Source organism: Aulonocara sp. 'chitande type north' Nkhata Bay, linkage group LG7 (assembly GCF_057382095.1).
Source record: "Aulonocara sp. 'chitande type north' Nkhata Bay isolate Kocher_YH1m ecotype deep benthic linkage group LG7, A_spYH_male_GT1.1, whole genome shotgun sequence".
NCBI classification, from domain to species: domain Eukaryota; kingdom Metazoa; phylum Chordata; class Actinopteri; order Cichliformes; family Cichlidae; genus Aulonocara; species Aulonocara sp. 'chitande type north' Nkhata Bay.
This window is the reverse complement of record NC_141350.1, coordinates 18,812,843-18,824,927: the sequence shown is the minus strand read 5'-3', so window position 1 is coordinate 18,824,927 and position 12,085 is coordinate 18,812,843. Positions and strand designations below refer to the sequence as shown.

The 12,085-nt window shown below is 40.8% G+C and overlaps 1 protein-coding gene across 1 annotated transcript; it reads right to left on the bottom strand.

Moving 5' to 3' along the window:
* Positions 1-298: 298 nt before the first annotated feature.
* Positions 299-2,708, bottom strand: LOC147324992 (uncharacterized). The gene is made up of 3 exons (XM_086299216.1): positions 2,176-2,708; positions 1,637-1,919; positions 299-1,455 (listed from the first exon to the last, which is right to left on the bottom strand). The coding sequence occupies exons 1-3, from the start codon at positions 2,379-2,381 to the stop codon at positions 913-915; spliced, it is 1,032 nt and encodes a 343-aa protein (XP_086155342.1). The 5' UTR covers positions 2,382-2,708; the 3' UTR covers positions 299-912.
* Between the last annotated feature and the right edge of the window lie 9,377 nt (positions 2,709-12,085).

The following is a 12,085-nucleotide window of genomic DNA, read 5'->3' as shown; positions in this document are numbered from 1 at the left end:
GCATACAGATAAAGACACGCAGCTGCCTGCAGCTTCGTAGAAAACAAGCGACCAGGCGGAAATTAACAAATAGAAAGTAATTTAATTTGATTGCATTAACATAGCGAAAAAAGGCCCCTCTTCTGTTGCAGTTAACTGCTGTTGACTTAAGTGCTGTCCATTAAGCTTGTTAAAGTGGGCAATATTATTACTGCCACATGGTAAACCAGCCTACAGTGGTGTAATTTTCTCTACCATCGCTCTCATTGCTTAATCACTTTCTGAAACAAACAGTGGTTTCAGTGGTTATTACTCAAAACATCCTGTATGTTTTATAATTACAGTTTTTGCCCGTTGCCTGAACACATTTTGCAAAACTTTGCTCATTGTGCCAAAACCCTAAACACAAGTAAACATGACACAACACTGGGAAATATACCATTCACATCTGCACCAAATTGAAACTCTACTCTCAAAACCTAAACTCTGCTATCAAAACCTAACATTCCTTTGTCAAAATGTAACTCTGTTGACAAAATGACACATACTTGCATCATATGCAAACACTTACAGAGCAGGAGGAACACACTAGTCTACTTTATATAAAGCACTGCAGTCTTTGATTTCCATTGTTCATTCAGAAGGCATATTTTCAGGAGACACATTTGCAAACAACCAAAAAAGCAAATAGACCTACTCAATATTGTACATTGCAGTACCATGAATTCAGATAAAGCAAAAAAAACCAAAACAAAAAAAACCCCATAATACAGTAATAGAAAAAACACTATACTGTAAACAAAAAATCATGACAATTGTGCATACGTGGGCTCATGGATCCCGCCGTCTGTTGGGGTCTGGCCACAGGACCTCATCAACATCGCAAGCAATGTCTTCTCCCGCTGGGCACCGGGGAAAATATCCTCTTCCATGTCAAAACCATCCATGGATTGCTGTCACCTGAATGTCGCCGCAGGCCTGTTCCATTGCCTGCAGAAGAGGCATGCGGGCATGTAGTTGGCGGTCATATACACGCCATCTCCAAGCCGAAAAAAATTCCTCTATAGGGTTTAAAAATGGTGAGTAAGGGGGCAAGCATACCACTTCAAGTTGACTTTGGTTGGAGAACCAGGCCTGGACCAGAGCAGCCCGATGGAAACTGACATTATCCCATATCACCACAAACCTGGGCTGATCTGGTCTGTTCTGTACAACTATATCATGGAGAGCATCTAGAAATGTGAGTATGTGTTGGCTATTGTATGGACCCAGTATTGCATGATGGTGCAGAAGCCCTCGAAGGCATATGGCGGCACATAATGTGATGTTTCCCCCGCGCTGCCCTGGGACGTGCACAATTGCCCTTTGGCCAATTACATTACGACCCCGTCGTCTTGTTTTGCTCAGGTCGAATCCAGCTTCATCAATGAAAATGTATTCATGAGGCTGTGCAGCTCCATCCATGGCCAAGATTCTCTGAAAAAAAGGGGAACATATCACTGTACTACAGTGCTACACATACAGCACCCTCACCCCATCACACAGGTACCTGTGTAGCTCTCAGAATGGATCCATGTGGTACTGATATGGTACATATTCAGCTGCTACTGGACTTCACCAATACTCTATTGTAAATGTAAGGGACAGTTACACGTACCCGTACATATTCAGCTCGAAGTCCTTTGACCCTGTCACTGTTCCTCTCGAATGGGACTCTGTAGAGCTGCTTCATGGTGATGCTGTGTTTACCCAAGATGCGTCTGATGGTGGTGATGCTCACATGGTCTATGTTGCTGAACACTCGCCTGTCTGCAAGTATTTTCCGTCGTAGCTGGTGGAGACGGATGGCATTGTCTGCCCTCACTAGGTCCACAACAGCAAGTTCCTGCCGTTGTGTGAACAGGCGTTGGCGTCCTCCCCCAGAAGGTCTTCGAGTCATTCTAGAGAAATACAACCACATATTGTCATCGGTTTGCTTATTTTTCTTACAGTACTTCACTGTATATACTGTATCATCCACTGTACAACACTGTACTTCAATATAAGTAATCATGGTATGTTTCACAGAAACTACCACTTTGGCTGCAAAAGGAGCATTAGCACCCTGCAATACCCTGTACACTTGATATGGTAACTGTAGAACAGTACTATGAAAACCATCTGAGTAGAGTAGAAGGCAGTGAGATGAAGACAGACCTGTTTTCTAGTCGGAATTTTCTTATTACAGATGCCACTGTGAAGCGGCTTAGATGTGGGTGGACTCTCTGCCCAGCTTCCCTCATAGTCAGGCCGTGGTTGATGACATGGTCCACCAAAGTTGCTCTTATATCATCAGAAATATGGGTCCGTGCATGGCCTCTTTGACCTCCTCCTCCTCTTCCTCTTGCTCTCCCTCCATCCATGCTTGCAAAGTTCTTGAATTGGCTAAACTGAGGGCTTTTTGTGGTTGGCTAATTGGTGTTCAGTTTTGCAAGTAAGTGCCTTCAGGTGTATATTTGAGTGGTTGCAATTACCCGATGTGTTTTGTATTTTGGATACATGTGTTTTCCAAATGGCACCCTGAAATTTCATTTTTGAACGAAGTGTCTTATGTATGAAATAGAGTGTAGTATGCAGGACCATGTGTGTTGCATAAAGGAGTAAGTGTGTTGCATAATTGCAACCAGAGTGCAAAGCAGCACTTTTGTTTAAGGTATGGGTACATGTGTTTGAGGTATGGTAACAAAAGCTTCAAGTTGTGTTACTTTAGTCTAAGCATGGGTTTATAGTGTTCAAGCAACGAGCAAAAACTGTAACAGCCAAATTACATCAAGCATATTATTGACAGAGTGAATCAACACTAATTTTGCTGGGAAATGACTCATTCTTTTAACTATTGATGAAAACAGGATTGTCAAGAATTTAGAAATCTATACAAGAAAATATCCTTCCAAGAGTACATATTATCATATCGTTTTAGGTATAACCCTAACCCACATGCTTAATCACTCACTCATCAAATTTTACTCCCCAAATTCTGACAGGAAGCGGTTACTTCTTGTAGGATGTTATCCTAAATCATAAAAAGCAGGAACATTTGGACAGTGCTGTTATCTGTTAAGTGCTAGATGTGTTTTATTTTGAAACTTCAGCTGGTACAAAAGTAAATTTTGTGTCATGTCTGTGTAGTTTCTCGGTCATCCAGGTCATGGTAGTAAAAAGAGCTTAGAAATAAGGCGGCTGGACTTCTTTAAGTTTCTTTTTTTGTTTTTGTGTTTTTTGTTCAGCTCTAAAACCAAAAGATGGAGCATTCCAGTTATTTAAACCCTAGTGGGGGTTGTCCCTCAGGAGGACCGTTGACCCAGTAATAATCATGTGTGCCATCAGATGAGCCAAGGTATAAAAAAATGTCAGTAGAGGTTGAGGTGCCTATGATCCCTTCCCAGGCATCTCAATCCCCATTCAAATCTTGCATCAGGCGACTTCAATAGGTCAGGCGCGTCTCCACTGTCACTCAAGATGCACTGTATTGAACTGGTGTTGACAATGTTAGTCCAGAATTTCTGTCACTATACCAAGTTCAGCATGGGGGTGCAGAAGAACTAACATCACCTACCTATTTATTTTCCCTGGTATTGTCTTTAGTTTGGATATATGACTAAACACAAATTTGCAACCTTTTTGTAATTTTACTCTTTCTGAGGTAGACCATTCTAGTCCCAGTTTGAACCCATTTTGAATTCAGAAGTGCCATTAATTCTTCACAATGGAGTCCCAGCAATGTGCTGGGAGCATTCCTCAGAGATATTGGCATGGTAGCACCATGTAGTTGCTTCTGATTTGTCAGCTGCACAACCAATATGTCAATCTCCCATTCCATTGCATCTCAAAGGTGCTCTACTGGTTTGAGGTCTGGTGACTGTGGAGGCTATTTGAGTACAGTGAACTCACTGTCATGTCCAAGAAACCAGTTTTAGATGATCTGAGCTTTGTGACATGGCACATTATCCTGTTGGATGTACCAATCTACTCTGCTCATAAAGGAATGGACATTTTCAGCAACAACACTGTGTCATTTAAACAATGCTCAGTTGGTATTAAGAGGCCCAAAGTGCGACAAGAAAATATCTCTCACACCATTACCACACCATTACCCACCCTGGGGCGCCTCTGTCAGTGCGCCCCAGGGTGGCTGTGGCTACAATGTAGCTTGCCATCACCAGTGTGTGAATGTGTGTGTGAATGGGTGGATGACTGGTTGTGTAAAGCGCTTTGGGGTCCTTAGGGACTAGTAAAGCGCTATACAAATACAGGCCATTTACCGTTTACCATTACACCACCAGTAGCAGTCTGAACTGCTGGTAGAGTGGATGGTGCCAGATGGGTTGGCACCATCAACCATCTCACATTCAAAGTCATGTAAATCACCTTTATTCTCCATTCTAATGCTCAGGTTGAACTTCAGCAGGTCGTCTTGTTCATGTCTAAATGCAAAGAATTTCTCCAATTTGATTGGCAGATTAGATATTTGAGTTAACGAGCACTTGAACAGATGTACCTAATGAGGTGTCAGTTAAGCCTATACACTTGGAAGTCTATACGACCCTGTGACTTTGAATTGTTTGCTTTATGTCAGTAGAAAGTAGTTTAGTGTCTCACACACCAAACTGGAAGAGTGTCAAATAAGGTGGCCAAAAGAGGACAGATGTGGGACAGCAGGGCCATTTCCTGAAGCCAGGCCTGAGGGAGCCGGCCAGACTTGGAGCTATGGGCCTTGGCTTTCAACAGGCAAGGAGAGGAATGTTGAGCAGCACCAACAAGATCCACAGGCTTGAGCTTTCCCCCTGTGCTCAGTGCTGGCTCTACAGCCAACCTCCACAGTCAAGACTGAGCCCTCAGTGACAACAACAGGTCCCTAGTACTGTGAAAAACAATAACATCTAAAAGTTAATTTGAAGCACCTGTAAATTTAAACGAACATAATAAGAAATAAAAAATGACTATATGAAGGTAAACAGGATTGCTTGTAGCGATAAATCAAAGCAGAACGCCCCACCCAACCACTTCTACCCCACCTCCACCTCACTCTTCCCTCTACCTTAAAGGACCTACAGATCTCTCAGCTCCCTGTTTTGTTATCCACGCTCAAAGTTTCACTTATTTGATTCACTCCCGGGCAGCTGCTTTGAAAGTTTGGAAAATGAAAACAACCAACCTCCCCCAAGAACCGACTAAACACTACCTGCCGAGCACAAGAAACTGGTGAACATATTGATGCACTCAGCAGCTACAGAGTCAGGTGTGTCCCTCAACACAGGTTGTAGAGTGCTAAGAAGCAAAAGGGAGATTGGATCTAGGACCTATGTTAATCTACTCTGTCCACAGGACGTGTAAACAGGTCACCGTTTTCTAATTGTCTTGTTTTTCATTGCCCCAATGCTCAGCTTTTTGAGTTTGAAAATGCAGTAAAGACAGAATAACAACTGGGATTCACCATGCTCTGTGCAGCAAATCACATCTGAGTACCCCGGCGGAGGCACGCAAACAATTAAAGACTTAACATTTCTTTTGTGATACACTAAATGTCTGATCAGGCTGATGAAGCAGAAATACATCTGTATACTTGACACACTTGAGCTGTGTTTTGTCTGCGTGTCACTGTTTTAAAGTAGTGCTTCTCCTAATCCGGCAATAGGCTGCTTTAATACTGAATTTCAATTTTCAATCAACCCTCATTTGTAACATAGTGGTCTGCAAATGGAGTTACCATGCAGCACGTCGCACATGTAGAGAACAGCAGAAGGGGGAGGAACAAATAAAAGGATGGATGTAATACTTGTGTCACTCTCTGCTGTCCCCTTTGTACTGTTTGAGCGTGTTTGCTCCTTCAAACCGCATATTATAATGCTTGATCATTACGTGACGCACCGCAAACAGAATACAGCGTGCTGTATTGGTGTGGACACTCTCTGATGTTAATAAAAAGAAACATTTGAAGAAGAAGGGGAGACGCTCACAAACAAAGACCAGTTGCTATGGCAGGGCTGACGCAAAGAGAGGACCATCCACACTCCCTCCACACACACAAACACAGAGACACACACATACACAGATCCTGGCTATTTTAAGCTCCACAAGACTGTAATTTGAGTGCTCCATTTTTGACCATTGTAACTCAGGGTGCAAATGGGGAAAAAAGAGAGGGGGACAAAAGGCTCACAGGGCTGTGGTGAGAGCCTAGCGGGTGAGCGCATTATAGGAAGCCTGAAATGCCAGCAGGCAGGTCAAGGGAGGCACTTGTTATCCCGTCCACCTGTGCCCCTAAACACACATCTGTTTTCAGAGACAAAGCCCTCCTGTAGACACATGGATTGCCTGTCAAATTGCAATGTAATCTCAATGCGTTTTCACAGTAAGAAGCAAAGTTTTGCTTCTGTCTTGCTTCTAAAGTTTAAAAAAAAAATAAATAGTAAAAACAAAAACAAATTGCTCTGTTTCATTTGGAGTCACAGATTCTTCACAATCACACATTTTCCTAAACACACCAAGGGACCCTAACCCCTTGTGTGACAGGAAAAAACAGAAGCTTTAGTGACTCATCCATGTGTACTATTCTCTAGTCATACATCATACCCATACACTGACAGGAGAGTAAAAGCACTGGACAGATGCCACTTTGGATTCTTTGCGAGGTGAGTGGGTGGAAGTCAGATCTATTCTTGGACCTTGATGGGTTTGCTTTTCAGACATCAATTAGTCTGGGAATAGCAGCGAGTCAGAGAGAATATTACCAGGATGATTCTGAGAGGAGGCAGACACCTGTGCCTGGCTGTTTGTTACGGAAGTTCCCAAGCAGCTGTCCTGCACATCTGGGTAATGTCACAAAAGCTTATGTGTTACTAGTCTCCAAGACTTTGTAAACCACTGGCCCTCATTTGCTTACTATCATTAATATTGTATCATCTTTTTTTCACCATTTAAATTAGAAACCAAACTGTTGGATATATTTACTTCATGAGTTTTATAAAGAGTGATCTAAAAGCTTAGGCATTAGACCACTGTAATGATTTTTGTTTTTGTTTTTTAATTATGTGCTGGAGAAAAGGAGGACAATTTGTAACACAAGAGTTGCCCCTTGTTGGTCATTAAACAAAATATAGACTTCAGTTACTCCCTGTCTAACACCTTTTATATAGAATATATGACATCAAGAAAAAAATTGCTACTTTTTTCTGTCTTCTACATTGTTGGACTTCTTTTTGTAACCACACTCAACCACCTATGTTGGCTTTAAAAAACACAAAGCAGAAGCCTAAGCCCATGATTAGTATACACAGTATTTTAAAACAATAAAGCAGAAAAACTGTTTATAATTATTTCCCACACATTTAATATTACCAAAGACCAATAAAACTAGTCAACTAAAAACTTTCATATGTTGCATTTGTCATACTTTATCCATTACAATTATTGCCACTTAATCATCAAACCATTGTAGCTATCGACTCATTTACCTCAAGATTTATCACATACTGCAACATGCATGCAATATTATCTGTAATTCCTTTCTTAAGGAATGCCATTAATTTTGGTCTTTTCTCGATTTAGGGTCCAGATAATAATATAGTTAATGACCAGGAATTTAACCAGGAAGAAGTTTTGCATCTCCGTTTCTTGTAACGCAGCTCATTATTTGCACTAGACGTTAGAAAGATAATTGGATATGGTGAAATATTTTGGCATGGACCCAGAGTGAAGCTCTGTTTTGGATGCAATTCATTCCATTTTCAAAGTCTTGTATGCTACACTGCATAATTGGCTTGTTGACAGCAAGCCTGTCACAATCAATATGAACGTATAACGTTGTGACAGTGTGGACATCTAGCAGTACTGGGTGAGTTATGAAGGCTAAGTGAATACCAGATGAAACGAAACCATAACCCTCTGAATACGGCTGCGCAGCAAGGAATACTCATAAAACATTCATATACAGAGACAGCAGTGAAGATGTGGACAAAAAAACCCAAAAACTGTAAGCAGTTTTATTGTTTTGTTTTTTTAACTGACAGCTGACATATACATTTGAAACTTTATTTCAACTGGTATATGCAGCATTGCCCCATTCAGACCAGACAATGTTTTTCCAAACTTCTGTTGTTCAATTTTGATGAGCCCGTGCAAATTGTATTAGGAAAATCCTAGTAGATCATATCAGCACATCAGGTATTAACTATCATAGATTTTTAAAGTCACTTAAATCACCTTTCATTCTGATGCTTGGTTTAAACTTCACCTGGGGTGAAATGGGGCTACATTCTTTAGGGCGATGGCTGTAACACTCTGCATATTGCCTTCATATTAAATCATTTTTGTGAATAATTTTTTTAAAATATTTCTTCATGTCATTATGCGAGCCGCAAGTAGGGGTGACATGGCCTGCGAGATTGAGACACAGACATTAGAGCCTCTTAATGCGTGTTTTGTTTGTATTCTGTAATCTGTAGTGGAATACATTTTAAAAGTAACCTTCCCAACACTGTTAATATTACACTTTGACATGACCAAAACCTTTCCCTTTCTCTAGGCTTCTTAATCACTATGGCTCTGCTTCAATCAAAATTAGCAGTTTATTAACATCTAGCAGACAACATGGCTGTTTTCATTCAGTATAAGTATTCCTCTTTGCTTTGGACACCCTTCCACTAATCACTGTGATCCCAGTGTCTCCGTGAATGTTGCTCCTGTGACATGCATATTAATTTCTCTTTTATTATCAAGACTAAATACCAAAAGAATATAACATCTAGCATAGGTGCTTAGAAAAGGTGTTATTTACTGAAAATTGATAGCACTCCATAATTAAGTTGCATCACTCCCCTGACAGTCTTAGTCGCTTTCTGAACTGACAGTATGCTTACAGACTGTGTGTGATGAGGGACCTCAGTTTCATTAAAATACTTTATGCAAACTAAACGAGGTAACAAGGGCTTGAATCAAAAACGAGTTTTTGCACGGGAATGCAAATCATCCTTAGTTTGCAAATTGTTGCCACTGACACAAAGGAAGAGAATGAGGGAGAGAGAAAAAGAAATGTTTCAGTAGGAGTTCAAAGGCAACAGCAAATACGAACCATCTGTGCGAGCCCCAATTTCTTGGTTGTAAAATAAAGAAAAAAAATTTTTTTTTGTATATTTTTGTTTCTAATAACTGGGCAGAGCGCCTTGTGGCTTTTTGCGAGGCACAGATTTCACAGAGTTCACTGGCGAACAAACAGTGAAACAATTAGTCATTGGTAAAATATACAATATAAAACAGTTATAATGCTACCCAGGGGTCACATTTAGTTTAAAGTTGCCTGACATTCTTGGTAGCGGAAAAAAAAAAACAATCTGCCCACAGTTCTGGATCTTCAAACACTGGTGGCAGCTGATAGAAGAAACAAAAGAAAGTGCCCTTCACAAGTTTCTTTCCATTGCTTCTTTTATATCTCAGAGTTGTAAAAAACTGTTCTGTGTCTTATTTCTCTCTGTCAGGAACTGAGCACGTTTCCATGGCGACCACACTGCCGTTAGCCAGCTGTCCAACGTGAGATAATGCAACAGACAAAGTTGAGAGGGAGTTCTATAAATCCCATAGATTAGGTGCAGCCATTGTGTTTGTAGAGGTGGAGGTGTGAGTTTACCTCATACCATCATACCACTGCCTCACGTCAGCTGATTTTAATCTGCTTCACAAGGAAAGCTCTCCGAACTTTTTTTTTTAGTACATTTGATACATTATACTACTTAAAACTGGTTAGCACTAATTAGCATAACTGTTGGCAGAAGTTTTCAATGTATTTAACACCCTTCCTGACAAAGTACAGCTGTACGGTGCAACCACATGCCCTATGGCAGCGGTCCCCAACCCCCGGGCCTCGGACCGGTACCGGTCCATGAGTCGTTTGGTACCGGGCTGCGAGAGTTGAGGCTCAGGTATGAAATGTATGGTTTTCAGGGTTTTTATTGGTTTTCAGCGTTATTTTGTTATCGTTTTTATCATTAACTCGGTTTTCCTGGGTCTTTTCACGTGTGTTATGAATAAATCTTCTTTTTTTTCGGTACCGGTACTAGTTTTATTTTGTTGTATTTATCCGCGACACCTTAAAGGCCGGTCCGTGAAAATATTGTCGGGCATAAACCGGTCCGTGGCGCAAAAAAGGTTGGGGACCGGCCGCTGCCCTATGGCATGAATGCATCAGTTAGGCCACCATCTGGCAGCTTGTGCAATATTTTTCCTGTTGTGCTCTGCAAGTGCTCTCACTGAAATGGCAGAATTGGTAATGTAGAAACAGCTTGTCTGAGACATACAAGCTTTATTTACATGGCTGTCCTTAAAGGAAAAAGCAAACTTGCATGAAACTTATCATTTTGCATTATGGAAAGGAGGTTGTGCACGTATATCCATATAGATTCTCAGTGAAGATCGTTGCTAATGTTTGAAGATGCCATGCTCAAAAGTATGCATGCAGAGATACTGATGAGACGTACACCATATAACTGTTCAAAAAGGCCAATAGGACTGAAAAATGTGCATCTGTCTGCTCTTGCAGTGTCTAATAAGTTACCATGACAACCAGAGAGTGCAGAGGATGCCCTGGTTGAGCTTGAGCTCTTTTTTGCCAGAAAGGTTTCCCTGTATCTCCCGTGGCCTTCAGTAAGCACCTCTCAATAATCTTGAATATATAATAAAGCAAAAAAAGAAGACGTCTTAAAGGCGATCAATTTAGGAATATCCACACTGACTCCTGAGCTTTTGTTCCCGCACTTGATGAGCTCCTGCAGCATCAGAACTGTCAGTTCTTTGATGAAATAGGTTTTCTCCATTGGGGCTTTCTGTCCCTGTCATTTTCTATGTGAACACTAGTCGGTTTTATCTTATCTTAGCGTTGTCTTTCAGCACCTTTCTTTTAGAGATAGTCTTAGGTTGTTGGGGATTTGTGCGTTGTATAGAAAGACTTGTGAAACCATTTACCTAATATTGGAAAATTGACTAAAAAAAACCCAAAATAAATAATAAATAAATAATGATTTTCATTAGCTTCTGCAGCAGTAGTGAGGAAACACTCAGTGAACCACTCATGGCATTACCGTAATCAACACTCCTACACCTGTTGAAGAGGATTAGCATTTGAGCCCATTTTCGCATCTTTAATCCCCGTTTTATATGCACTTCATGTAATAATGAACTGCTTGACTTCTCTGATAGCACGGCTTGAATCTGATTCAAAGCCACCCCGCAGCTTGTAGAGCTCCTTATCTGCCTCAGCAACTAAACTTTCTTCCGGTATTTTGTACATACCCTGCTCACCATCACCACCACCCCACCTCCATCTCCTCTCTGTCTTTCACTGCCTGCCAAGGGAGCACACATGTCGAAATAGCTACTCATCTACCGGCTGATCTGAGTAGGCTCCAACTGACAACTGAAGGGGCACAGTTCATCATTTTTGCTGTGGAGCGTTGCGGCATGCATGCTCCACAGCAAAAAGGCAAATGAATTGGGTCACGGTAGCTCCTTGTTTGTTTTTAAATCTCTAGTATTAGGAGCCTTTGATGAGGATTTTATGTTTACTGGTTGGAGAATTGATAGAAAATAATAGTTTTGTTTACTATTATCCCAATATCAATTAGTCTCCCAATTAGGAGTCTGACAAAAATGTAAAATGTAAATAAATAAATAAATAAAATTCAGTTTCCATGGGTCCCATTTTCAAATGTCACTGCTTTTTCTGTCCAATTAAAAGTCCAAAACACAAATTAATTTTATAATTATGGAAGGCTAGGAAAATCACAAAATATTTACATCCAAATGAACTTCTGGCATGGTTTCCCAGTGTCATTTTAACACTTTAGTGAATTACTTGTCACTTTGAGATGTAAACATGTAAGGACAATAAACACTTGTCCACTCAAGTGAAACTTCATCATTCTGTTTTAATGCAAACCAACCAGAACAGCAGCTGAATATTGCATTCACTAATGTCTTTTCTTTTTCCAGAAGCAGGACGTTCACAGACTTGGCTTCTTGTTTATCTAGACGTACAGTATTGAAGGATACCTGAAAAGTCTGACAGATGTTTCTATCG

Bases quoted from the DNA above. Each gene is read 5' to 3' on its own strand.
- LOC147324992 (XM_086299216.1), bottom strand. From the start codon at position 2,381: ATGGATGGAGGGAGAGCAAGAGGAAGAGGAGGAGGAGGTCAAAGAGGC. The intron at 1,920-2,175 runs GTCTGTCTTCAT...GTATTTCTCTAG, and splicing joins AAATTCCGACTAGAAAACAG to AATGACTCGAAGACCTTCTG. The intron at 1,456-1,636 runs GTACGTGTAACT...CCTTTTTTTCAG, and splicing joins TTCGAGCTGAATATGTACGG to AGAATCTTGGCCATGGATGG.